Genomic DNA, 27360 nt, shown 5'->3' with positions numbered 1-27360 from the left:
GGGTCGGTGATTAAATTTCCCATCTCAGAGGGCTGTGTGGCCTTCCTCCGTGCTCCCCACACCCCCACCCCCACCCCCGCCCCCTGCCTGGCCAGACTGTGTACTGGCTTTTCCCTTTCCTCTCTGTTCCTCATTCTTGGCACAGGCTCTGCAGGCTCCGTGATTAGCCATCCTTCCCGCCTCAGCGAGCTCAGCCCTGCGTTCTTCTGGAGCCCTACCCTGTTGGGTCAGTTTTTTTGGTCATTTCTGGCCTCTGACTCTTCAGCATGAGAAATCCAGCCCAACCCAGCATTCTGACCACAACTTAGCAGTTCTCTAGAAATTGCTAAGAAGTTAAGTGAAAATGGGCCAGACTGTTAAACTACTGTGACTGCATCAGTGATTGCCAGGGGCTGGTGTCAGGAGCGAGGGGAGGGGTTGATGGCAAGCGAGTCTGTGGGAATCTTCTGGGGTGATAGACCTGTCTATAGAGTGATTTTCTCATGATAGTGACTAGGCTATATACACTTGTAAAATAACTCGTTAAATGGTACGCTTAAAGTTGGTAAATTTTATTATATGTAAGTTATACCTCTATAAGTCTAATTTTTTTAAAAGGACCAAAATAAAATGGAGCTATTATCTGTGTATTTAAATTATCTGACATCTCCTGATAATAAAATGAATAGGGGTCTACAGTTCTTTTTACTCCAAGGAATGAATTATCCCTCTGGGTCACGCTCTTTGCCCACTGGGCAGACCTGCCCACTGGACCAGTGTGAATTGATTCAGATTGGCATTTCTAGCTTCTAAGGGGAGGCATAATTCATAGCAAATTACTACAGGTCTCCTTTCCTTTCTTTTTAAAGAGTTTATTTATTTATTTGACAGAGAGAGACACAGTGAAAGAGGGAACACAAGCAAGGGGAGTGGGAGAGAGAGAAGCAGGCTTCCCTCCCGGCAGGGAGCCCGATGCGAGGCTCGATCCCAGGACCCTGGGATCATGACCTGAGTGGAGGGCAGACGCTTAACAGCTGAGCCACCCAGGTGCCCCCGAGTCCATTTTTCTTACCGAAAGTGGAGGCTGGGCTGGGACAGAGAGAGATATTAGATACCACATACATGGCCTGTTTAGCTCAGAACTTGCTCATGCCAAGGGGAAGATTTCCAGGGGTCACAGAGGGTCTGAGTATGTCATGTCAGCCCAAGAAGCTGCAGCTAGGAGCTGGTGGATGTGGCATCAGCAGCAACACAGGACAGGCTTTGGGCTAGAGCCTAAGGCATTGGAATGGAAGTTAGAAGCTGTGCTGGGCGTCTCACAGTCCCTGGTTGCAGGCTCCTCTTTGGGACTGAGCTGAGGTTGGGGGTTGTTGATGAGGAGAGCTGACTGCTCAGGAACCAGAAAGGATCTGTTCTTGGTTCAAGAGCAGGAGGTCTGGGAGTTGGGGGAAGGGCTGGTGGGGGCTAAAATCCAGGTGGTAGAGATAGGAGCTTCTAAAGAGAAGTTGTCCGATGTTTAATTTCAAATTGCTGGGGCTCTGTGATGGACCTTCTTCCATCTCTCCCGACTTTTTGGTGAACTCTGTGAAATACCAACTCCTTCTGTGAATGATCACTTGGATGAATGGGAAGGAAAGGACTGACTTCCATGCCTGGCCAAAGAACAGGATCCACGAGCCCAGGATGGCAACCTGAGCCCGAAACTGATTCAACTTTTCCAATACAGAAAGAATTATAAATGCATTATTATTATTATTATTATTATTATTAATAAATACACGGAAGCCTGTACTTGGTGATGTTGGGCACCAAAGAGGCAGGCAAGAAGCTAACAGTATTGGAGGAGGCAGGTAATAACAAACTAATATTGTGTCAAAATTAGTGGGAACCCCCTTTCTGCAGCTGTGCTAAGGTGCTCAGACCTCCCGAGGAAGGCCGAGTAGGAGTAAGGCCCTCACTTCCTCTGGAAGCTAGCACCTTGCTCGGCACCGGCTAGCCTAGCGCTCACCTGCTAACTATGGCCTTGCTCTGAGTTCACCTGCATCCGCTCAGCCCTTGACAGGGATTGGAATACGTGACCCCAAAATACGCCACTTTGACTTTTGCATTATTTTGAGCTGAAGGCAATCAGGACCCAGCTGACTCAAGAAAAACGTTTACTACCCCCATAACTATTAAAAGAATTAAGATAGGAAACCTAGCTCAGTAAGAGAGAGAGAGCTATTACCAGAGAAAACTTCTCTGAATGACCTATCTGGATGGCAGTGTAAACCTCTTATTACCAAACATTTGATCTTCTTATTGCCTGGTGACTCACCCTGGCCAATGTCAATATCAGGCAGGTGAGGAGAAGGGCTGGTGCTTTGCCCCAGCAGGAGATCCAACCACCTCTATGGCTGCCGCCTCAGTACCAGAGAAGAAACTGGAAGCAAGGAAAGAAGCAATCAAGGGGTCCAATAATAACAGAGACTTTGTTCTTTATGATTAGATCTCTTTGGTAACAGGTTCCACAAACAGATGAACTCTCTAAAAAAAAAATTAGCGGTGCCTAGAAGGACTGCACTAGACATGTAGGAACAAAATACCCAGTATTTATTTAAATACTATTTAAAAGGGGGACCTACTTAAAAAGGGGGATTAAGAATTTTGCTGGGCGCCTGGATGGCTCAGTTGGTAGAGCATACAACTCTTGATCTCGGGGTCATGATTTTGAACCCCACATTGGGCATAGAGATTAGTTAAAAATAATTTTTTTAAAAGATTTTATTTATTTATTTGACAGACAGATCACAAGTAGGCAGAGAGGCAGGCAGAGAGAGAGGAGGAAGCAGGCTCCCCACTAAGCAGAGAGCCGGATGCGGGGCTCGATCCCAGGACCCTGAGATCATGACCTGAGCCGAAGGCAGAGGCTTTAACCCACTGAGCCACCCAGGTGCCCCTAAAAATAATTTTTTAAAAAGATTTTATTTACTTATTAGAGAGAGAGCCCACAAACAGGGGGAGCAGCAGAAGCAGAGGGAGAAACAGGCTCCTTGCTGAGCAAGGAGTCCAATGTAGGACTCAATCCCAGGACCCCGGGATCATGGCCTGAGCTGAAGGCAGATGCTCAGATGACTGAGCCACAGAGGCATCCCTAAAAATAAAATCTTAAAAAAAAAAAAAAAAGAATTTTATAAAAGTGGGAGGTCAGAATCAAAGGTTAACTAAGATACATGCCACCCACCTCACCCACCATCATACACCACCATCTCCTACACCAAATTCCTGGAGAAATGTGAAAGGTGAAACGACTGCCCTTTTACTGTAAGGGGCAGGGAAAGGTTTGAAACTCTTTCATTGTGAATCACAGAAGACAGGGATCTCAGCTGAAGTCAGGATGATTGCATTTTAAAGGTAACAGTATTAATAACTACCATTTAGAGAGGGCTTAACAAGCACCGGGCTCTCTGCTAGGCACCTCATGTATATAATCTCACTTATACCCGGGAACTGTGAGGAATAGGTTTTATTAGCCCCCATTTCACAGATGAGAAAACTGAGGTTCAGTGAGATTTTGTAAACTGTCTGAGTTCTCAACGCCAAGGAAATGCAGACTCAGCATTAGAACTCATGTCTCTCTGACTCCACTCACCTCGGATAATCAAGTGCTGAAGAATACAGTGTCTTTGCATTGGCCAATTCATTCATTCATTCATTCATTCAGTAAATTTACATTGAGTTACATCTCTATCGTGTACCTTCTATGGAGTAAAAGCTCATAATGAAAATGAGATAAGAAAGACACCTACTAGGTATGTTTAATAGGTATAAACACTCAGGTCCAGCCTGCATTCCGTTTTTCCCTGCCACCATTGCCAAGGGTTGGGCAGCTGTCCTTTTGTTATTTCTTTCTCTTTCGTTTGATTTACTGGAAGAAAAACACGTGCGTGGAAAAATGAAGGGAGCATGGGGGATTTCCTCCTCCCAGCTCTCTTCCTCCAGAAAGGGTGACTCAAGGGCCCTAAATCCTCAGCTTTCTGTGTTTCACGTAATATTTGAGGCACGGTGGCCTGGCAGGCTCTGCTTCTGGCTTCTCTGAAGTTTCCCTATTGGCTCAGATCTCATTCACAGAGATGGAAATGAGCGGCTTTTTCTTCCTTCTTTTGCAGCGAGCTCTGTGCTGACCCCCCCCCCCCCCAGGGCGCTGGCTGTTGAAGTTCAAGACCACCCTCCTTCTCCACCAGCCCTTCTGCATCTCCTGTCAGCTCCCCTAGAAGAAAAGCCGTTTCTTCATGTCTTTCAACTAATGAGTTTTCCAACTTTTCTGGCAGAAAATTTTTGTTGGTTCAAGGAGCAAGATTGGACTTGCAGAGTCTTCTCTCTGCAGGGCTGGAGTATAACAAAATTGGAAAGATAATGAGAGTTGCTGAAATCACTGAACCAGAGCTGGCTCTCTGAGGGGCCGGCTGAGGGGGGAGGCGGTTGCTGGGGGTCTGTTTCATTGGCTTCCTATCTGTTAATCTGTCTTCTCTTACTTACTTTTTACTTCTCTTACTATGTATGACTCAGCTCCCAGATTGTTCAGAAAACAATTCTTTCTTCTCTCAAAAGAGCTCAGTGCTGCTTTGCCTGGCTGCTATTAGGGGAGAGAACAATTTTCTCAACTGATGACATGAAAAGATTGCGTAAGAAGATAGTTATCTTTGCTTTATCCTCAGAAGAAGATTTTATTTTAAAATAAACCCTTTCGAAAATGTATCCTTATCGCTAGTATGGTTCTGCCTCCACAGAATTAATTAGGACAGATTTTTTTTATTGCCTCATCCTTGTTACTCATCAGTTGATGGCTTTCCGTGTATCTTACGTCCTCAATACAATTCTGGGTATCTCTGATGAGTTACATTGCTGGTATCTCCTGGGTTAGTGGTGCCCAGGACTGTGCCAGGCACTCAAGCTGCTTGGTGTTTTTTGATTAACCTAGAGTCATTGCTAAAAAGCACACTAAAAAGCAGCAAGGAAAGGGGTGATTTTTTTTGCTCTATCTGAAAATAATTTTTTGTAAATGGTCTGCTCATGTCTCTAGAACAGGATAGAGACCAGACGTAGGCAATGGACATGTCTTATCTTGAGGGAAAACAGGGCTTAAGATGATAAATATGGTGGGATATGATAAAATCTGGGGGCCTCTTCCTGGGCCATCACCAAAATTCAAACATCTAAATATATGTTACTTTATCAGGGAGATTGATGTTCCATTGAAAACCAAGTTATTTTGAGCTGGGTATTGAGAACTCTTAAATTATAATGGAGCAGAATAAGTCTTTGGCAGGGCTGTGGCTGTCTTGCTAAGTTTCTCAGGGATAGGGATTTGCAGAAGTGACAGGATTAAAGAGAAATTTTTTACTTTTTCTTTTTTAAAGATTTTATGTACTTATTTGATAGAGAGAGAGAGCACGTGCACATGAGCGAGTACAAGCAGGGGGAGTGGAGGTGGGGTGTGGGAAGCAGACACCCCACCACCACCACCACCATTAGCAGGGGCACCATCCCAGGGCTCGGAGATCATGACCTGAGACCTGAGCTAAAGGCAGAACACTTAACCCACTGAGCCACCCAGGCACCACCCAGGTGCCCCTAAAGAGAAATTTTTTGTGATTTCGTATGGCAAGCAGACTTTATATAGGGCCCAGAACATCTAGGTGCTCAATAAATACGTCTTAGTTTATTTGTTAAACAAGCACCTATGTTGTGCTTGGAATGTGTCGGGAATGATTCTAAGCACTTTACAAGGATTCATTCAGTCATGCTCCTTTCTCCTCCTGCTCTGAAACCGAGGGTGCTAATTAGCACAAAATGGTAAATACTGGGGTATGTAGGCCTGGCCACCTTTGACCTGATGCCTGATGACCCACCTGTTTGGTTTGACTTATTTATATGGAGAACAAATGTACAAGGAAATGTAGATAAAATTAAATTTCCTTGTAACCCACAGCCCATTGACAAACACTTGAAGCAAGCCAAGTGTGACATTCCTCCAGGAAGCTCTCAGCTGCCTTAATGATACTTTGCTAGAGGGAAAAGCAACCTTAGGTTGAGGATAGCAAGGCCTCCAGTATCCTGTGAGTCTTCTTTAGCATATGAATGGTTTTTTTTTGTTTGTTTTTGTTTTATTTTATTTATTTATTTGACAGAACGAGAGAGTAAGCAAGGGAAGCAGCAGGGACTGGGAGAAGCAGGCTCCCAGCTGAGCACAGAGCCCAAAGCTGGGCTGCATCCCAGGACCCTGGGAACATGAGATGAGCCAAAGGCAGACTGAGCCACCCAGATGCCCCTGAGTTTTCAAATACATAAAGCTGTTTGCAGTATACTGAAAATTTTCTGAGCCACTCAGGTGTCCCAAAAGTCCTTTTGGAAACTTTCCCTTGGTCTTTACTTCCCCAGCTCCCCAAAATATAATTGGCTGTGCCTCACAATCCTGGGACAGCATCTCTTTCCGCCTATGACTCCTATCCCCATGCTTTAATAAAACCTTTGCACCAAAGACGTCTCAAGAATTCTTTCTTGGCTGTGGACTCTGAACTCCACCACTTCAAACCATAGCACGCCGGCACCCTATGTGGGGCTTCGGGTCTTTTCATCTGGACTCGGAGCCTTGGTGAAAATTTAGTGAGTACTTCCTCTCTTCTTTCTTTACTTTCTTTTCAAGGAGTGTGGTCTTACTGGAACAGTTTCATGTCAATTTCTCAGGCTGAAATCCTCTAGCCTGTGGCTTCTCTATAGGGACGAGAAAGCCTACCTTTTGCTTGGATGTTAGTACCCTGGCCAGAATGGTAATAAGACCCAGAAACTTGATGCCCTCTCTTCGTTTCTGTCTTTTTACACAATTGTCTGTCTTGGGCACGGGACAGTCACCTAAGTCATCAGGATGGCTGCCCATCTCAAGACTCCCGTGTGAAGTTTCCTCCTCATTGGTCTAATGTGATCCTCCCAACATCCCTGATCTAGCTGCTTCTGGCCGAGGGAACGCCACTCGGAACCAGCCGAAACCAGTACCCAATGTAATGAAAATCCAATCAGAGACTGTTAACTAGAGAATCTGGCTGCAATGACTACATGTTTTGGAGCGTCACTTAAACCATGGTGGATTTCTATCCTTACTGTTACTCTGGCCTGGCATGGACTACCTATTTGCACTTTGGTGGGAAGAAAAACATGGTGTCTGCTCATCTGCCTGAGCTGACAAGTGTTAGAACGGGAGCCCTTTTTCTCTGCCTTCTGGCAGCACTTCACCTCGCCCTCTTCCTCCTGTCTCTGCCCCATCTCAGGTGCAGCCTGCATACATGAACCACTTCCGATTTCCCCAGTGACATCCCAGGTAAAAACTGAAAATGGGGAACAAATTGATTGACTCTGAAGTGAAGGTTTGTTGAAGGTCAGATAAGCTCACGTTGTCTCTGTTGCAATTTGTCAGCAAAAAGAGGACTTAAATGATGGTTAATTTTGTCTGTCTCAAAGTTTTCATGGGTAAGTGATAAGAGAGCTTTCAAAGTCTTTGATAAACTGAAAATTTAAAGTTTTGCTTGGATAATAAATGGGATTGAATTCATAGGACATCTAGGCTTTTTCCAAATGGGATAAAATACTGAAGTATTGATTACCGGACTTAGGTTTGTGCTTTTGACTTCATATTGCTGAGGATACGTGGATCTGTTGGTAAATATGCTTTGTGCTTTATTAAAAGATTATGCTATTAAAAAAAAACTGATGTTTTTAAAATTGTAAAATGTATTTTTAAATTTGCTATTGAAAAAAATCTGGCATAACAGTTCACAATGGGTTACTATTTAGTTTTTACTGGAGACTAAGTTTTCCAAGAATGCAAAATTCTGCTAAGTGTAGTCAAGACTGATGGAAATAGAGGAACCAACTCTGAAAGAAAAAAGTTGTAGAAGTTTATAAAGTTTATATACACAAATCTTTAGAAAGGAAGTTTTTTTTTTTTTTTTTAAGATTTTATTTTTGGGGCGCCTGGGTGGCTCAGTGGGTTAAGCCGCTGCCTTCGGCTCAGGTCATGAACTCGGAGTCCTGGGATCGAGCCCCACATCCGGCTCTCTGCTCAGCAGGGAGCCTGCTTCCTCCTCTCTCTCTGCCTGCCTCTCTGCCTACTTGTGATCTCTGTCAATAAATCTGTCTCAAATAAATAAATAAAATCTTAAAAAAATTTAAAAAAAAGATTTTATTTTTTATTTGAGAGAGAGAGTGAGCACAAGCAGGGGAAAGGCAGAGAGGGAGAGGGAGAAGGAGACTCCCTGCTGAGCAGGCAGCCCGATGCAGGACTCAGTCCCAGGACTGTGGGATCATGCCCTGAGCCGAAGGCAGAGGCTTAATAAACTGAGCCACCCAGGCACTAGTTAGCAGGTCTTTGATTACATAAATCTCAGTGTTAAAGGAGGTAAGTTTTGTTAACACGTATATAACACTATATATCTGCATTTTGACTCTCTTATTGTCCCTTGGTTAAAGGTTAAATAAATAAATAAGTCATAAGCTTTGTAATGATCTGTAATCCACTATTCAATCATGCGCTTTATAACTTTTTGAGTTTTTTTTTTTTACATACTTCCTTAGGTTTAAATGATAAATGAAGTCTTATTTTTACCAATTAGGCTTGTTTATTTGGTATGTTAAGTTTCTCTGGAAGAAGTGTAAAACAAATAAAAAGACTTAAGTTGTATTGCTTGGGTAAATGCTATGTATTCTAGAGATTATATGCAATTCCCAAATTAATACGTTCTGGTATAAGGCCATCACTTTATATTCTGATAATTGATGTGCTATGTGTCCCAGAAATGATCAGATTTCCTTGTCAGTTCTTTTGTAACCTCTCGTCAGATCGTTAGTCATGTCCGTTTTTCAGTCTTTTATCACTGATAGTTATTATTCTTATTTCCTCGTGAAATGTGTTTCATCTTCAAGGAGATTCATTAAAAAGGTTTTTGACAAATACAAGTTTTTGATCTTTAAAATCCAAAAACTAAAATTGGCAAAAATGTACAGAACTAGCTAAAAACTGCCTTCACATGGAACCAAGAATTAGTAACATGAGACTAAATGAACTGAAGGAGATGATTATGGTTTTTGTGACTCCATTCCCGGTTCTGTACTTTTTGTTCTTCCAAATTAAGGAAACTTTCTCTTAAAAGATATCCATGACGTACAGAAATAGGATAAAATTGTTCACAGAGGAACAAATTGAAGCATTTAACTTTTCTCTCTAGTGGAACCCTCTAAAATTCAAAAGGTCTCAGTAAGTGTTCTTTCTTCCATGGCAATCCTAGTCATTTGCATGGGTTCAATAAGAATCTGTTCTCCCACGGGGCACCTGGGTGGCTCAGTGGGTTAAAGCCTCTGCCTTCAGCTCAGGTCATGATCTCAGGATCCTTGGATCAAGCCTCGTATCAGGCTCCCTGCTCAGAGGGGAGCCTGCTTCCTCCCTCTCTCTCTGCCTGTCTCTCTGCCTGTCTCTCTGCCTACTTGTGATCTCTGTCTGTCAAATAAATAAATAAAATCTTAAAAAAAAAAAAAAAAGAATCTGTTCTCCTTGTATAGGACTTCATTAGAAACATTAGTTATTTGACCAAGGCTTTGACTGGAAGGTCACATTTGAGAGACCTGCATAGACTCAGATGTGACCCGACAGCTTTAAGGAACTAAGGCTGACTTTATGAAGCATGAAGCCAGTAGGGCTCCATGGAAATGTTGGCCCGATACCTTGCTTGCAGAATTTCCAGCAGCCTTACCAGGTGAGTAAAAAATGTCACTTCCTGGCTGGTGCAGGAACTGCAGGATACCTTGGGGACCTGAGCAAGAGGAATTTGCCCACATCTACAGGTACTGCATCTCTGAAGGCAAGCATTTGGCTTGGTTTCTGGCCTAGAGACACTACTAAAATTCAACCTGGAGATTCCTTACAAAAAGTTCCAGCAAAGCAGATTCTAAGAGATCTATATTGCCAATCACTATTCTTTCTGAGCTTATGTAAATAATAAGGCCAAGTTTGTTGCAACTGGACTTGTTTTTCAAATGAATTAGTCTTGATTTGGCTATCTTTGATTTTAAAAAGGAGGGTGATTATAGACTACAGAGAAAATGTTTCAATAACACATCTTTGTAGATATTCTATTTTAAGCATTGTGATTCAAGAAAACTGGATTAATTTTTTTGGTTAGGGCTTCTCTGAGTGAGGATAGCCCCCAAACAACCACTAGGGTTAAGTTCCTTTGAGTTACTATATGAAAAACCGTTTCTCACTGAATACCTATCAATAGATGGGAAGTATGATGCTCTGTTAAGTTATTCACTTGAGGCCAGGTTAATTCATAATCTCTAAATGAATATGCAAACTATATCTTCCCTAAACCTGACCTGATCGTCACTAGGAACCAACTCCTTATAAACCCCAGAAAGATGGTTTATTTAAAGGATTGGAAGTCCAATACAGCAGGAAATTTAACTCCAAAATGGAAGGGCCCCTATCGGGTCATATTATGTACACCCACTTCAATACAATTAGAGGGGCACCTTCATGGGCTCCTAGATTTAGAATAAAACCTGTACCTCCTTCACTGGAAACCAATAAGCAAACTAACGTGTCTTCTTATTCCTGCGAACCTGTGGAAGATCTCAAATTTCTCTTTAAATGATAATAAAGTACTGGAGTAAAATTTTAGTTAACTATCAATATCATTTAAAAAAAAAGATTTTATTTATTTATTTGACAGAGAGACAGTGAGAGAGGGAACACAAATAGAGAGAGTGGGAGAGGGAGAAGCAAGCTTCCCACTAAGCAGGGAGCCTGAGGCAGGGTTCAATCCCAGGACCCAAGGATCACCGCTTGAACCCAAGGCAGATACCTAACAGCTGAGCCTCCCAGGCACCCCATCAATGTCATTTTTATTGGGCTCCTCTTTCTCATTATAATATTAACCTTATTTTGTTGTCTTTTCTGGTGTTTCCCTGCTTGATGCCAAAAGTTCTTCACTGCCGTGCCTTCCAACTGACAGATAATCCTTTCTACTCAAGGATGTTCATGTATGTTGTCTACCTTGGCTTGGTTGCCTCTGACTTTGATAACTCCTATACATATAAATTCCTCATCTGACTAATGTTGACCCACAGGTAGGGATACCTCTATGACCCTATTTAGCTGGAAGAAGTTACAGAAGATAAGCCCTTCCACCCTCAACAACCTTAAAGATCTAAGGGTCAGAATTGTTCAGGGGGTATGATGAGGGGAACAAAGGCAGAAGGAAATGTAGATAAAATTAAAGTTCCTTATAACGTACAGCCCATTGACAAACACTTGAAACTGGCAGAGAATAACATTCCTCCAGGAAACTCCCAGATGTCTTAATGTTAATGTTTTGCTAGAGGGAAAAACAACCTTGGCTTGACAATATGCAAGGTCTCCAAGATTCTGTAAGTCCTCTTTAGAATCTGAAAGTCCTTTTGGAAACTTCCCTTGGTCTTTGCCTCCCCCAGCTCTCAAGTATATAACTGGCTGTCCCTCACAATCCCAGGGAAGCAGCTCTTTCTGCCCATGGGTCCTGTCCCCATGCTTCAATAAAACCACATTTTGCATTGAAGATGTCTCAAGAATTCCTTCTTGCTGTGTGCTCCCCGCCCCACCATTTCAAGTAACATCAATATGCTCCTAAAAGTTAACTTCAGCCTCAGGTTCTGTACAGGTGGGAGTGTCCTCAGTGTTAGGCATGGCTATTACCATTCATTCCTTTGCTACAACAACCCTGTTGGTTCCTTTCTCTGACTTGCGTGCCTGCCCTCCGGTCTTCCCTGCTGCTCTTAGGCTGAAACTGATGAAACCACTGATGTTTGTTGCTAGTATTTCAACCATTTCTGTTTTATTTTTTAAAAAAGCAATTTCATGTGATTCAACCTAATGTTGCCCACATTTTAAAGAAGAGAAATGGATGCTTGGAGTGGTTAAGTAATTGGCCCTAAAATCTCAGAGTAGTCAATAGCAGTATTAGAATTCAAAATCCAGTTTGCCTCCTTCTGAAATTGGTATACTTTTAACCAGATATTAAGAGCTTGGACCTAAGAACATGCCACTTGGTTTGGAATATCAGTTCATCTACTTACTAGCCCATGCCTTTGACATATTTTCCTCTCTGCACATCCGTCTTCCCATCTGCAAAATGGGGATAACAATAATGCAGGGGCGCCTGGGTGGCTCAGTACTTAAGCATCTGCCTTTGGCTCAGGTCATGAGTCCAGGGTCCTGGAATGGAGCCCAGAGACATTGGGCTCCCCACTCAGCAGGAAGCCTGCTTTTCCCTCTCCCTCTGTCCCTGCTTGTGTTCCCTCTCGCTGCTCTCTCTCTGTGTCAAATAAATAAATAAATATTTTTTTAAAAAAAATGCAGTTATTATCCCATGTGTAGGGGTTGTCCTGAGTATTTGAATGAGGAATTCTAAGTACAGAGAACATTTTATAAATGTAGTGTATTATCTTCAGGTTTCCTTTAATGCTTTTTTTTTTTTCCTGGTTGAGTAAATCTACCAACACACACCACCTTTGTGTGATAGCATAATGCCACGGAACTGAGAAATTTTATAGCAAAAGACCTTATTATAATGTCAAGTAGGTAGGAGTTGAACGGTGACCCCCCAGGGCTGTGAGCTTCTCTCACAATTTCCCTACATCACTGCGGCTGAAACTGCAGTTTCGCGTTAGCACTACGAGATTCCCCCCGCCCCCTGCCCGCTTGATATCATTTTTTAAGGGGATGGGGGTGGGGGCTGACACTTCCAGGGAGTGCGGCTGTGATTTATCCTTCTTGACACGGGGCCCCAAATCCTCCAGATAAAGGGGACGCAGCCCGAGGAGAGGAGGCGCGGCAATTCTTGTAAACAGTCCCTAAATAAATCCTGGCGAGGGCTCGGGAAATTCCACCCCGTTAGAAGTCTAGGAAGCGGTGTGGCGTTCACCCCGGGAGGGCTCCGGGGAGGAAATCCCCATCTCCCCCGTCCCAGAAGCCGCAGCAGGTTCCAGTCGCTGCGTACAGAGAGAGTTGGGCGCGCTCCGGGTCGTTTCAGAGGCACTCTCTGATCTCAAGGAGCGCCGCGGGGCCCAGGTCACGGGGGCCGTCTAGAAGCACGCAGCCCTCCCAGGGTCACCTGGGCGAGGACGAAGAGGTGCCCCGGGGCGGCCCCCCGGGCAGCGGGTGCGGGGCGTGGTCTGGGCGAGCGCCCCCCGCGGCTCCTTTAAGGGCGGGCCCGGCCCACGTGCTCCGTGACGTCAGAGCAGGAAGTGTTTGAGGAAGTCGCGCTGGGCCGGCAGGTTTAAGATTCCCGCATTTTAATGTCTGCGGGGAGGTGCCAGAGCCCCCGGTTTCGCCGCCCCAGCCCCCGCCTCCCCCTCCCGGGGGAGCGGCTCCCCTGCCCCGCACCCCTGCCAACAGGTGAGTCCCCCGGGCGGCCGCGGGGTGGGGGTGGTGACACCTGCAGACCCCCGTCTGCTCTGCACCGGCGAGCTCGCGCCTCCCTCCTCCCTTGTGGCTCCCGAAGAAACTTCTGTGGAGTTTAAAAGTCGGGCTTTCCGGGCATACGAGCCTTTCTCTCGCGCAGGTCGGAGTGGGGCGGCCCGGGACAGCCCCTGCCCGGTGGTTCCAGGTGGCCTCCTGGAGGTGGTGGCTTTGGGAGAGAGTCACGATGCGTTTGGACTGTGTGAAGACACACGTGACCGTAGGGAGACCCAGTGTTGGCCTCTGTCCCTGCCGCCTTGAGCGGAATGGGCGGGGGCAGGGCGCCCTTGCTGGAGTCCAGGCTGGGAGGCCCCCTCGGAGTTCAGGGGGTGTGCAGAACGTCTCCTTCGAGTGACCTTCCTCCCCGCCTCCTTCCACCACAGCTGAGGTGGGGGTGCGGGAAAGCGAGAAAAACAAAAGTTCGCTGCCAAAACCCGCACACCAGACACCCTGGTTTATTTATAAAAAGAAAACGAGCCGAGTTTTTTCGTCTCTCGCATGTTCTCTCTTACCTTCTCCATCGCCTTGAGTTTCACTTTTTTCTTAATTAATGTTAATTAATCTTTGTCCCCCACACCAAATTGCTTACAGAGTTAGCACGGCATCAGTATGAGCTGGTCACCTTCTCTGCCAACCCAGACGTGTGGGGCCTGGGAGATGAAAGAACGACTCGGGACGGGGGGATTTGGAAATGTCATCCGATGGCACAATCAGGTAGAGCCTCCGTGGGGCTGGGAAGAGCGAAGGGCGAGCAGGGGTGGGAGGGGAGGCGGAGAAGATAGGTTTCCCTCCAATCGCCTCTGCCCCACGCTGCTGGGTGGGGGGATGGGCCTCACCTTTGGCCATGGGCTTGTTGCGAGAGCGTGAGAACCGGGAACTGGAAAGGGACCTTAGAGCTTCTGAACTGACTCTAAGTTAGTGATCTCCAGACTTTACTGACTATGCTCCCCAAGTAAATAGTAAAAATATTTTAAGTTTTCAGACTCAGTTTTATGTATCTTAAATTATATCTGTGCTACCATCATGCTATCTGTACTAATACATTGCATGTTACAAAACATACAAAAATAGAACAATTTAAAGGATGGTCGTAGTAAAATATATTTAAGTGTTTAAAAAATCGGTTTAAAAAATATTTCAAATATGTACTCATTATGATGCCTTCCCAGTTGTTTGCAGTACTGCACAGCACGGAATATACAGATCTATATGAAAGTGAGAATTGGGTGCCTGGGTGGCTCAGTGGGTTAAGCCTCTGCCTTCCGCTTGGGTCATGATCTCAGGGTCCTGGGATTGAGCCCCAAATCTAGCTCTCTGCTCAGCAGGGAGCCTCCTTCCCTCTCTCTCTCTCTCTGCCTGCTACTCTCTGCCTACTTGTGATCTCTCTCTGTCAAATAAATAAAATCTTAAAAAAAAAAAGAGAAAGTGAGAATTTTATCGTTAAGAATAGTGGATGAAAACCCATGTTTCAAAGAATTTTTATAATTTGGAGTTATTTGGGCTGATTTCTTTTTAGATTTGATTAGATCCTCATTGTTTTACTCCTGTGTCTGAAATGAGTTGCGTACAATATAGAAGTTAGTTCTTGCATATTGCTGTTTGCTTGTACCGAAGTTCTCCGCAGGAATCTCTTTAGGTACTTGTCCATTTTATGAGAGTCATTTTATTGAAACTGGGTAATAAAGTCCATGATCTACCTCAGCTGGAGCCCTTATCCACCAGTGCCTATGGAATGCTCATTTTCCTCTGTGTACCTCGAGGCCACAAGTGAAGTGTTACCTTCTGAGAAGTAAACTCAGGAGGCTGTCCTAAAGCTAATATCAGAAAAGTGTAATTTCTTTTTAATTTGTTTGGATTCCAGTCTTGGGTCACTGTGATGCACATATACCCAATTTGGAGACCACTGCTCTAGGGAACCCTCAGTCACCAAATAACTAAAGTTAGCTTCCTGACTCCAAAATAAGACCTGTGAAGTCCTTGATGGAAGGTACCTGCTTTTTTGATTGGAGACTGGTGAGCCCCTTGTTGGACTGAAGGGATGGCAAATTGTGCACCGCTTCCCAGGAGCCAGCTGCAATAGCCCTTGGGAGAGTCATCAAGGCTACTGGTCAGCCACAGGAGAACGTCGTTTCAGATAGCAATCTTTATCAGTTAGTTGGAAGACATTCTAGACCTTATCCTGAGTCTTGTTAGCTCTAAGCAGATGGAATGACCCCTGGAGGAATGTGGGAGCCAGAGTTGGAGGGCAGAGTACAATTCTGGAGGTGGTCATTCCCACATTCAGCTGGGAAACCAGTATTCCAGCAAACCCTATGGCCGAGTGGGCCACAGAAACACAATTGGCTCAAACGTGTTCTGGTCTGAGTATAACCACGGGCCTAGCATTACAACATAAGAGTCAGATCATTCTATGGCCATACATACATACCTGGGCTGGGCTGCTTCTAGAGAGGCCACAGCTTTTAGATTCTTGACCACAGCAACTGTCTTGCAGCAGCTGAACTAGAAATGTTTGGTTTCCCTCAAAAGGAATTCTGTCCAGCTGTGCCATATGTCTGTCATTTCCAACTAAAATGGCCTCTGTCTGCTCTGTGAGTTTGGAGAGCTATTGTCAGATGGAATTTGTTCCAGGCTTTATAGATACGGGCCTGAAAAAATGTGTGTGTGTGTGTATGTAGATTGGTCTTCTAAAATTACTACTTTCAAGTTCCTTCCCTTGTTCAAAAACCTTGTTTTTCATTTTTATTTTATTTTTTAATTGAAGTATAGTTGGAGTTCACTTTTTTCCTCTTTTTCTTTTTAATAGTTTTAAATTTTTTTTATAAACATATAATGTATTATTAGCCCTAGGGGTACAGGTCTGTGAATCCCCAGGTTTACACACTTCACAGCACTCACCATAGCACATAACCTCCCCAATGTCCATAACCCCACTACTCTCTCCCTACACCCCTCCCCCTGGCAATCCTCAGTTTGTTTTGTGAGATTAAGAGTCTCTTATGGTTTGTCTCCCTCCCGATCCCATCTTGTTTCATTTATTCTTTTCATATCCCCCAAACCTCCCATGTTGCATCTCTACTTCCTCACATCAGGGAGATCATATGATAGTTGTCTTTCTCCAATTGACTTATTTTTGCTCAACATAATACCCTTAGTTCCATCCATGTCTTCGCAAATGGCAAGATTTCATTTCTTTTGATGGCTGCATAGTATTCCATTGTATATATACCACATCTTCTTTATCCATTCATCTGTTGATGGACATCTAGGTTCTTTCCATAGTTTGGCTATTGTGGACATTGCTGCTATAAACATTCGGGTGCACGTGCGTCTTCGGATCACTACATTTTTATCTTTAGGGTAAATACCCAGTAGTGGCATTCACTTTTATATTAGTTTTAGGTGTACAGTGTCATGATTTGGTAATTCTGTACATTATACAGTGCTCACTGTGATATTCTCACCATCTGTCCCCATACCCATAGATGATATCAACACCATCTGTCCCCAAGTGTTGTTACAGTATTAGTGACTATATTTCTTTCTTTTTTTTTTTTAAAGATTTTATTTATCAGAGAGAGTGGGGGAGAGAGCGAGCACAGGCAGGCAGAATGGCAGGCAGAGGCAGAGGGAGAAGCAGGCTCCCTGCCGAGCAAGGAGCCCGATGTGGGACTCGATCCCAGGACGCTGGGATTATGACCTGAGCCGAAGGCAGCTGCTTAACCAACTGAGCCACCCAGGCGTCCCTAGTGACTATATTTATAATGCTGTACTTTTCATCCCCCCATGACTTACTATGGTACCAAAAGTTTGTATCTCTTAATTTCATCACCTGCTTCACCTGTCCCCCAACTCTTTCCCTTCTGGAAACCACCAGTTCTCTGTATTTATGAGTCTGTTTCTACTTTTTTTTTTTTCTATTTTGCATAACAAGTTTATTTTTTTAAAAGGCATATAGACAATAAACAAAGTAAACAATCAGATCTTCACTTCTACCCAGTATTATCTGAAAAATATGGAACGCTTCACGAATTTGCGTGTCATCCTTGCGCAGGGGCCATGCTAATCTTCTCTGTATCGTTCCAATTTTAGTATATGTGCTGCCGAAGCGAGCACTGTTTCTACTTTTTTTTTTTGTTTGTTCCTTCATTTGTTTTGTTTAGACTTCCCATGAAGTGAAATCATGTGATGTTTTTTTCTCTAACTTATATCACTTAGCATGATACTCTTTATGTCCATCCATGTTGTCTCAAATTGCATGACTTCATTCTTTTTTATGGCTGAGTAATATTCTATTGTGTATGTGTATATATATCTATACCTATCTATCTATCTATATATCCCTCTACACATATGCCACATCTTCTTTATCTTCTTCATCCATTCATCTGTTGATGGACCCTTGGGTTGCTTCCCTGTCTTGGTTGTTATAAATAGTGCTGCAGTGAATATAGGGGTGCATGTATTAGTGTTTTCAAATTGGTGGTTTTGTTTTCTGTGATTGAATAAACAGCAGTGGAATTACTGGATCATGTGATAGTTCTGTTTTTAAGTTTTTGAGGAACTTTCACTCTGTTTTCCACAGTGGCTGCATTGAGTTTACATTTCTACTAACAGTGTACGAGGTTTCACCCTTCTTCACATCCTCGCCAACACCTGTTATTTTTTCTCTTTTTCATTCTAGCCATTCTGACAGGTGTGAGGTGATATCTCATTGTGGTTTTGATTTGCATCTCCCTGATGATGAGTGATGTTGAGCATCTTTTCATGTATCCGTTTTCCATTTGTATGTCTTTGGAGAAAGACATATTTAGGTCTTCTGCCCATTTTTTTTTTTTAAGATTTTATTTATTTATTTGACAGAAAGAGAGAGAGGTCATAAGTAGGCAGAGAGAGAGGGGGAAGCAGGCTCCCCGCCGAGCAGAGAGCCCAATGCGAGGCTGGATCCCAGGACCCTGAGACCATGACCTGAGCAGAAGGCAGAGGCCCAACTCACTGAGCCACCCAGGCGCCCCACTTCTGCCCATTTTTTAACTGGATTATTAGTTTTTTTGTGTGTTGAGTTGTGTAAGTTCTTTTTATATTTTGCATACTAATTACTTATTGGCTGTATCATTTGTAAATATCTTCTCCCTAGTTTGCCTTTTCATTTTGTTGATCATTTTTCTTTCTTTTTTCTTTTCTTTAATCTGTATTTTTTAAAAGCCAAACTCACATCATTCTGCTGTTTGAGGCCTCTTCACAGTCTGGCCTCACCCCGTCTTTCTAGCATTACCTCCTCTTGTTGGCTCCCAACAAGTTGGTTGGCTGAGCCTTCTCTGGGACAAGCCTCTGCTTCCTGGACAGCTTTATGTGCTTCTGCCCATTCCTCCAGGATCAGCTCCAGACCACCTCCTCAATAAACCTCCCATGGACTCCTTCATTCTATAAAAATTAGTTCTTCTGTTGAATTCCCCAGCTCCAATCATTTGTCATGCTTCATATCCTGCCCTTTTGTCTGTGTATAAGAATGTATCTTGCCATGGCTCTAAGTTCCTGGTCAGCCAGGGCCCTGTCTGGCTTTGGCTTTCTTTCAGTTCTCCCATAGCAATTTTCTTTATGTTATATGTGTGTTAGGTGCATAAAGTCAGTCACTTTCCTTTTTTGGAAAAGGGAAAGAGCTATTAATCAGTCATTACAAATGTAAGCTCCTAACTATCATAAGTCTGACACAGGAGAGGGGCTCATGGCAGTGATACCTTATACCAGAAGGTGTGATCAGTCTGGAGGTTGGGGCGGGGGCAGGGGGAGGCTTCTTCAAGGAAGTGGCTCTTAAGTGCAGACCTGAGTTATTGGTAGAAGGTAGCCAGGCTTTGCCGGTCTAAGAATGTGGGAGGAGGGTTCCAGGAAGAGCGAGCAGCCTATTCAAAACCCCTGTGCTGGGGCAGGTCTTGGCAAGCAGGTAGAACAGAAAGGTCAGCAGGACCAGAAGGGAGGACAAAGGGAGCTAGGTGCAGGGGAGGCTGCTACATAGAATGTGACAGTGGGACCCTGCCAAGAGCTTTTGGTTTTCATCTGAAGAGCAACAGGAAGCTGTTGGAAGGGGGTCTACTCAGACTGTGGGAAGAGTTTGGAAGGGGCCCAGGCAGTGATGTGCTGGGAAATCGAATTCCCGAATATTTAACAATCCGCTCTCAGAAGAGCTGGTACCAGGACACCACTGGCACCCCCTATCACGTGGGTTTTGGAGATTGGGACAGGTGAGGGATTGGATGGGGCTGATGGTGGTTGGCGATGGAGAGAAGTGGGCAGATCTAAGAGCTATTTTAGGATTTAGTGGGGGAGTGGAAGGTGAGGGCTGAGGGAGCAGGAGGAGTCAAGTTTCACAAGTACCTAGTGAAACCTTGCTGATGAGCCTGGCTCAGTCGGGGAAGCTCTCCATCACCCTTCTGGTTGTTCCTGGGGTGGGGGTGGGGGAAACTCTTAGGTCTCCTGTGGGTGCAGTTCTTTAGCTGATGTCCAAGATCAGAACAGGAGTAGTGTCTTCTTTGGTGGATGTCCCAGTGTTCAGAGTCTTGAAGAAAGATAGTGGGATAAGTGGTTTTGACAGCTTAACTCCACTCAGTATATAATAATTATACTTCGCAACAGTGTACATTTCTAATAGTCCATATACTTTATATTGTCTACAAGAGAGACTTTTTAGTTTATCACAAGAACAATTGTATAAAAGAGTCTAGGCATTGGTATCCTCAGTTACATAAATGATGCCTAGTAATCAGACCTATCATTTATTGAGAACCTAGCATGTGCCATCAATGGGCTAGGTATTTTACATGTTTTATCTTCAGTCTGCATAACCCTAAAAGGAAGAACTGTTACCTTTTATGGTTTTTAAGTTTATTTATTTAAGTAATCTCTACACTCAAAGCGGGGCTTGAACTCATGATCCAAGATCAAGAGTCCCATGTTCCTCCAACTGAGCCTGCCTGTTGTCTTTGTTTCTGTTTACCCCTGAGGAAATTGAAGCACAGAGAGGTTAGGTCATTTACCTGAAGAGGCTAAGCTAGGAAACAAAGAGCTGGAATCTGAAAATCCCAACTTCCTGCTTTCTCCACTATGGCTTGTGGCTTTTCCATGGCAGGCGATCAAAGCTTATGGACACCCCTAGAACATTTTCAGTTTTCTTCAATCAGTCTAAACCATTTTGAAGAGGCACCTGGGTGGCTCAGTGAGTTAAAGCCTCTGCCTTTGGCTCAGGTCATGAGCTCAGGGTCCTGGGATCGAGCCCTGCATCGAGCTCTCTGCTCAGTGGGGAGCCTGCTTCCCTCTCTCTCTCTGCCTGCCTCTCTGCCTACTGGTGATCTCTCTCTCTGTCAAATAAAGAAAAAAAAAAGTTGCTTTTAAACCATTTTGAAACGCTAAGGGGAAAACTCTGATTTGGAAGACAACATGCGTAAATCTTTCTAAAACCAATATTTCTTAGTGAGGAAGGGCAGTGTACCAAATGTCCTTATCCCTGTTTCCCTGAGTTTTTGGGATCTGTTACCAAGCATGGGCCTTGGCAGTCCTTGCTGTGTCTGAACTACCTTAAATCCTCAGCCCAGGGGTCAGCACAAACCATTTATCAGTATGGTCTAGATAGGCTGATGTTTTCAACAAGACCTTTACAGAAGAAGAAGACCTATACAGAAGAAGAAGAAAAAGATGACCCGGGTGACCTCAGCCTACAGCCCCTTTTGGGAATATGGGGGAAAACCACATGACTCCCAGTCACCCATACCTGGGTTCCAGTCCTGGCTCTGTTTCTTGCCAGCTTCATGGCTTTGAGCCCAACGCCCCCCTTGGATTTTTGAGGATGCTAAGATATTGATCTCCTTGGCTCTCAGCATGTCTAAGCATGAAATAGGGCCGCGGCTTTCTGAAAGGATCTGGACATGTCCCAGGATGCCTTGCACTATTCTCTGTGCACTTTGCTGTGAAAGAGGCTGGGAATTGCTGCCTGGTTTCCCAAAGGACGCCTGTGAGGATGACATGAGGTAATGTACGGAGTGGCTCGTGTAAAGCTCTAAGAGGCACGGTGTTACCGACTCTTCTATGAAGTGGTACCGACTTTGACTTGTTTCCTTACTGGACAAGATTAAGCTCACTTCAGCTTATGTGTGTATTTTGGAAGTGGTAAAGACCTCAGTCAGTTCACTAAGAATTTATTGTGCACAGACCTAGGGTCCATTGGGGGAAAAAAGAAACCACTTTGTCTTCAGTGTGTTTATGCTCTGAGGAGGTAAAATGAATGCTCCGCTGTCTATGAAATAGGTCTAAATATGGGCACCAAATTGTGTAGAGATATGAATGACTGCTGTTTATTGAGAGTGTCCTTTGCCAGCTGTGCTCGCTGCTTTATCCATATTCTCTCTTGAGTGTTCAGGGGAGAGGGAAGGCTTCTTGAGGAAATGGAACTTGAGCAGAATCTTGGAAGGAGACGGACTGTAGAGTCTGAAGAGAAGACAAATCGAATGGATAGAGTAACATCGACACAAGGCCAGAGAAGGGAAATGCTGCTGCTGTAGTTTGCTCAAGGCTCACTCTGTATCGAGCACTCCATCCCATTTTGACGGAGGGGTAGCGTCCCCTCTCCCTCTTCTGGATAAAGGCCCAGAAGCTAAACTAGCAGGCTCAGTGTCCCACATACAGCAGGTGAAGGATGAAGGAGTTACACCCTGACCTCACCCCACAAGCCTCTGTCTTGGTGAGTTTGGAGGCCACTGTGCGTGTTGGCTGTTTACACCAAAGGGAGTGGGTTGAACTCAGAGATTTCTCAGCGTAGACTGGTCAATGTGGTTGAGTCAGGGGTGAAGCTGTAGTCAGAGACCCTGTACCTTTTGACTCTTAGGCCTGAGTTCTGTCCCGAGGATCTCTCTAGGCCTAGCTCTGTACTTCCTCTCTGAAGTTCATCTTGGAGGGCAGGCCTGAGAAGGAACGAGCTGGTTAATAATAATTAGCCCCTTTTACCACAGTGGCCTGTTGGGTGGTTGCCACGGTAACAGGAGACAGGTTTCCCAGCCAAGAGTTTGAATGGACCTCTTGGCTTTCAGCCGGTTTCCCCTCCTCGTGTGAAGAAGGCTAGCTTTGGGAAGCTGGGCCAGCTCCTGAGTGGACTGGCCTCCAGCTCACTTGTACTGTCATGCCTTCTGGTAGCTCTCAGCCATCTGAGGAGGTACCTCCCCCCCCCCGCCATTTTATACACAAGTTTTATGTTTTCATGTACAAAAGAATCACAGACTTGAGGGACCTTCATGATAAATTGTATTCACTGTGGCTAACACTGTTGCCCCCTGTCAGCATTTTCTCAAAATACAGACCGATTTTAAATTTTGTTCCACACCAGGAGTCCACTTACCAGAAGTAGGAGGCTGATACAGTTTGGGCCAAGTCTAGGTTTCTACAGAACTGAGCTAAGACTCAAGGAGGTTCCAACCCAAATAAAGAAAGTCATCCGCTGCTCTTGGAGTTTCATTGCTAGTGAAGATCAAACTCCCCAGGCTTTCAAAACCGGTATTTTTAGTCTGATTTTGAACTGTTTAATTGAATTTTGCTTTCTAGAGCCAGAATGTTTTTAGCAACAGAAAGTCATTGTGTTTGGGTTTCTGTTTCAAATGAAATATTACTCATGGAAAACTGGAATGTTTTAGAATACTGCCTCAAGGCCCGCTGTATAAGAAAAGTTTAAGTGTGTCTATATCTGTGTGAGACATTCCCAAGCCCCGGAAATTGTTAGGATTTCCCCTGCAACGGTAGGACTAAGCTGATCTGTCCACAAATAGAAAGTGACTTTTGGTATCTGTGCATTTAGTCCACAATATGTTTAGTATTCATATTGGGAAGTTCACTTCTTAGTTTGCATGAGGATACTGAGGCTGATATCAAATCTTCAGTCGTTAATATCAGTCTTCGATATCGACATCTATTCCTGGACTCTGGGTTGGGCCGGGTAACAGCTATGAGTTAGATCCAGTGTTTGTGTTGAACAGATCACAATTGTCTACAATTATCCAATGTGTAGATAGATTACCTAAAATATGTTCTAAATCCCTTAATAAATCTACCTCTGGGGTCTATTTGTCATTTTTTATGAAGGAAGCATACTGTCTGTGGTAGGCAGAATAATGGCCCCTCCCAAAGATGGCTGCATCCTAACCCCTGAACCTGTCAGTATGTTAGGGCACCATGGCAAAGGGGAATGAAGGTTGCTTATTGGCTGACATTAGGTGGGAAGATTATCCCATACTGTCTGGGTCAGCCACGTGTGGTCATGAGGGGCTTAAAAGTGGAAGAGGGAAGGGCGCCTGGGTGGCTCACTGGGTTGGGTGTCTGCCTTTGGCTCAGGACGTGATCCCAAGGTGCTAGCCTTGCACTGGGCTCCCTGCTCAGCAGTGACCCTCCTTCTCCCACTCCTCCCCGCTGGTGTTCTCTCTTGCTATCTCTGTCCCTATCTCTGTCTCTCTTAAATAAAGTCTTTATTTTTTTTTTAAGATTTTTAAAATTTATTTGAGAGAGAGAGACAGTGAAAGAGAGCATGAGATATGAGAAGGTTAGAGGGAGAAGCAGACTCCTTGTGGAGATGGGAGCCTCATTTGGAACTCAATCCTGGGACTCCAGAATCATGACCTGAGCCGAGGGCAGTTGCTTAACCAACCAACCCAGGCGCCCCTTAAATAAAGTCTTTAAAATAAAGTGGAAGGGGTGTCTGGGTGGCTCAGTCATTAAGTGTCTGCCTTTGGCTCAGATCATGAACTGAAGGTCCTAGGATAGAGCCCTGCATCGGGCTCCCTACTCAGCAGGGAGCCTGCTTCTCCCTCTCCCACTCCCCCTACTTGTGTTCCCTCTCTCTCTGTCTCTATCAAATAAATAAAATAAGATAAAATAAAGTAAAATGAAATGTATCCTTTAAAAAAAGTGGAAGAGGGAGGCAGGAGAGTCAGTGCCAAAGTAATGCAATGTGACAGGAGTTAGCTGGTCGTTGCTGACTTTGGGCATGGAGGGAGGGACCCTGAGCCAAAGAATGCAGGCAGCTTCTATAAGCTGGAAAGGTCAAGGAAATGTATTCTTCCCTAAAGTTTCCAGAAAAGACCATGGCCCTGGTGACGTCTTGATTTTAGCCCAGTGAGATCTGTACCAGACTTCTGACCTCCAGAACTGTAAGGACATAAATTTGGGTCTTAAGCCACTAAGTTTGTGGCAGTTTGTTTTGTTTTGTTTTGTTTTGTTTTTTTAAGATTTTATGTATTTATTTGACAGAGAGAAATCACAAGTAGATGGAGAGGCAGGCAGAGAGAGAGAGGGAAGCAGGCTCCATGCTGAGCAGAGAGCCCGATGCAGGACTCGATCCCAAGACCCTGAGATCATGACCTGAGCTGAAGGCAGCGGCTTAACCCACTGAGCCACCCAGGCGCCCCAATTTGTGGCAATTTGTTAATATCAGGAGTAAAACAAAGCAAAAAACTAACACACTGTTCTGTATACTGAAGTTAAAATAGGTACAGATCTTAAATATCTTGATTTAAGCTCTGAGTCCTTCTGAGATAACAGACCAAGAGTTGCATTATCTTGTTCTAAACTGTTATTTACCAGACTGTCCATCAAAACCTTACCTGCTGAAGGGACTCCCTCAGCCCTGTGACCTTGTTTGACACTTGGCCCTTCAGTTTAGAACTGTGCAGTCGAGTCTCAGTTTCCATGTGATCCCACCTGACTGGAGACCAGCATGTCCAGTGGCATGTCAGTACCGCTACTGATGAAGTTACCCTAGAATTGGGCAAAAATGTTTGAGTCTGAACACTCAGGGGAAGTGAAACTTGAAAGCAAATTTAAATCTGTTTGAGAACCGACAGGAATTGGGAAATTCATGATGTAGGGGGTATAACATTTTGTGAGATTAAACACCAGTCTGTACATCAGTGAAGAAACAGAATTTTCACATGTTCCCTAACTTGTGAAAAGTACTAGATGGATTTCTACTGAGTTCACTTGTTACAACTATACTGGTTGGTTCACTAGCAACAGGATTTATGAGTTTTGAAGAGGTCAGCTCTTCAGGGAGTGCCTCAGATCTGGGCCAAATATCGGGGTTCTGATAGCAGTGTGTGAACCGTCTGTCAGGACCCGGTTATCAATGCCTGTTGCCACGGGCTGCACCAGGGAGAGTGTCGTTACAAAAGCAGGCATGTGGCTGCCGCATGGGTAGGCCTTGAAAGAAGCCATCCCCAAAGTCCCCATATCGTGGGATTCCATCTGTGAAACGTTTAGAACAGGCGAATCCATAAAGGTAGGGGTTGCCTTTGCTCAAGGGGATGGGGGAAGAGTGACTGCTCGCGGATGTGGGGTTTCCCGGGGGATGGTGGTGGTTGATGAACATGTTCTAAAATTGATGTGTGGCTTTGGTCGCGCTATGCCAACCATACCCCCGTACCCGTGCGCTGCGCACCATGAATGGATCAGTCGTGCGGTGCGTGAATTGTATTTCAGTAGCCCTGTTAAAAAAAAAGAAAAAGTAGGCACATGAGGTAATTGCGTGACATGCAGCAGCAGCGTTGGGCTTTGGTAGAAGCTCCTTCTGCGAGGATCGTAGAGGTGTTGAACCTGTTCTCTGGCATCCGAGTTGGGAGAGGCAAAAGGTGGTTCCACCGTATTTCCGAAGCTTCTCTTTCGCGCATATCGGATTAGGGATTGGTCTGTCAAGAAGAGAGTTAGTGGTTTTATTCGACAACTTGTGCTCATGGTTGGAGACTTCATTTTCCTTTTTCTTACTGGGTGGGTGTGTGTTCCTGCAGGGATCACGACCAGTCTGGTAAATGCATGCCCGCGTTGTAGTTCTGCTGCTGCGAGACTGTCGTGTGCACGCGGGGAGGGCTGCCACAGTTCTCTGTGTGTCTTTTCCAAGATTGTATTTATTCATTAGAGAGAGGGAGAGAGGGAGGGAGAGACAGATGCAAGCAGGGGGAGTGGCAGAGAGGGAGAGGGAAGAAAAGAATCTGGAGCCGACTACCCACTGAGCCCAGAGCCCTGAGATCATAACTTGAGAGGCAGCCCAAAGTCAGACCCTCAACCAACTGAGCCCCCTGGGTGCCCCTCGGCGTGACTCGTTCAAGTCCCATTCAGCACTGTATGAATTGCTCCAGTTAGAAGAATGAGGATTCTTTTGGGGATGCATTTTCCTAAAATGACAAAACTAAGAAAATGGTCTGTTACAGCTTCTAGGATATCCATCTTCAGTTGGGCAAGTAGTAGAATTTTGGTACTGTTCTGCCGTCTTTTCTTGTGGAAATATCCTGCAGGCGTGGTTCTCACCTAGTCATAGGGCTGTTGGGGAGGTCATTCGCCGCTGTGCGGACCAGAATATACAGGATGCTGGTAAAGTCCGCTTGCTCACTGACGGCGGGCCCGGCTTCCAGGCCCCTGCCACCAGAGGCATGGCTAGGGCCACCCAGTATGCCTCAACCATCCTGGAGGCCCCTGGGGGCCTGAGGAGGTAGCAGCAGTGCATGGTTGCCCCCTGTGGTGGGCTGAGCACCGGAGGCCAGAGCCACTGTCCCTGCTGCCTCTAGCACTGTAGCTATAGGGCTCGCCCCATTCAGTCTGTCCCCTGGGGCTCCTTGGTGCTGCCTAGAGGACCAAGAAAAGGGACGAGTTATCCTCAGGACCCAGGCAGTCAGTGAATTATTCAGAAATGTTTTACGGATTGCCTTCACTTCCATTCACAAAATCTCAGCTGAGGGCATCATGCTAGTTACTGGAGAAGTGCTTAATGTGCATGAAGATAAGCCTGTAATTTAACCAAGAAAAGAGAAAATAACCCTGTGACTCTACAGAACATAAGT

General features: G+C 44.8%; 1 protein-coding gene and 1 non-coding gene across 4 annotated transcripts in view; one reads left to right on the top strand and one right to left on the bottom strand.

Moving 5' to 3' along the window:
* The first annotated feature begins 13067 nt into the window (after positions 1–13067).
* The window catches only part of IKBKB (inhibitor of nuclear factor kappa B kinase subunit beta), a 61497-nt gene continuing 47204 nt past the window's right edge, over positions 13068–27360 (top strand). Inside the window, exons 1-2 of one of the 3 annotated variants that reach the window (XM_059155881.1) lie at positions 13068–13441; positions 14096–14218. In XM_059155881.1, coding sequence (XP_059011864.1) covers positions 14114–14218 — 105 coding nt within the window. In that variant the 5' untranslated portion in view covers positions 13068–13441; positions 14096–14113. Of the gene's footprint in view, positions 13442–14095; positions 14219–15472; positions 15492–27360 lie in introns of those variants that run through there. The other 2 variants (XM_059155880.1, XM_059155882.1) reach the window with 2 other exon arrangements.
* Positions 17514–17620, bottom strand: LOC131820709 (U6 spliceosomal RNA). The gene has a single exon (XR_009349745.1). It is a non-coding gene; the product is annotated as a U6 spliceosomal RNA (small nuclear RNA).

This window comes from Mustela lutreola, chromosome 18 (genome assembly GCF_030435805.1).
Source record: "Mustela lutreola isolate mMusLut2 chromosome 18, mMusLut2.pri, whole genome shotgun sequence".
NCBI classification, from domain to species: domain Eukaryota; kingdom Metazoa; phylum Chordata; class Mammalia; order Carnivora; family Mustelidae; genus Mustela; species Mustela lutreola.
The sequence above is the reverse complement of the archived record's forward strand: the minus strand, read 5'-3'. Positions and strand labels throughout refer to the sequence as shown.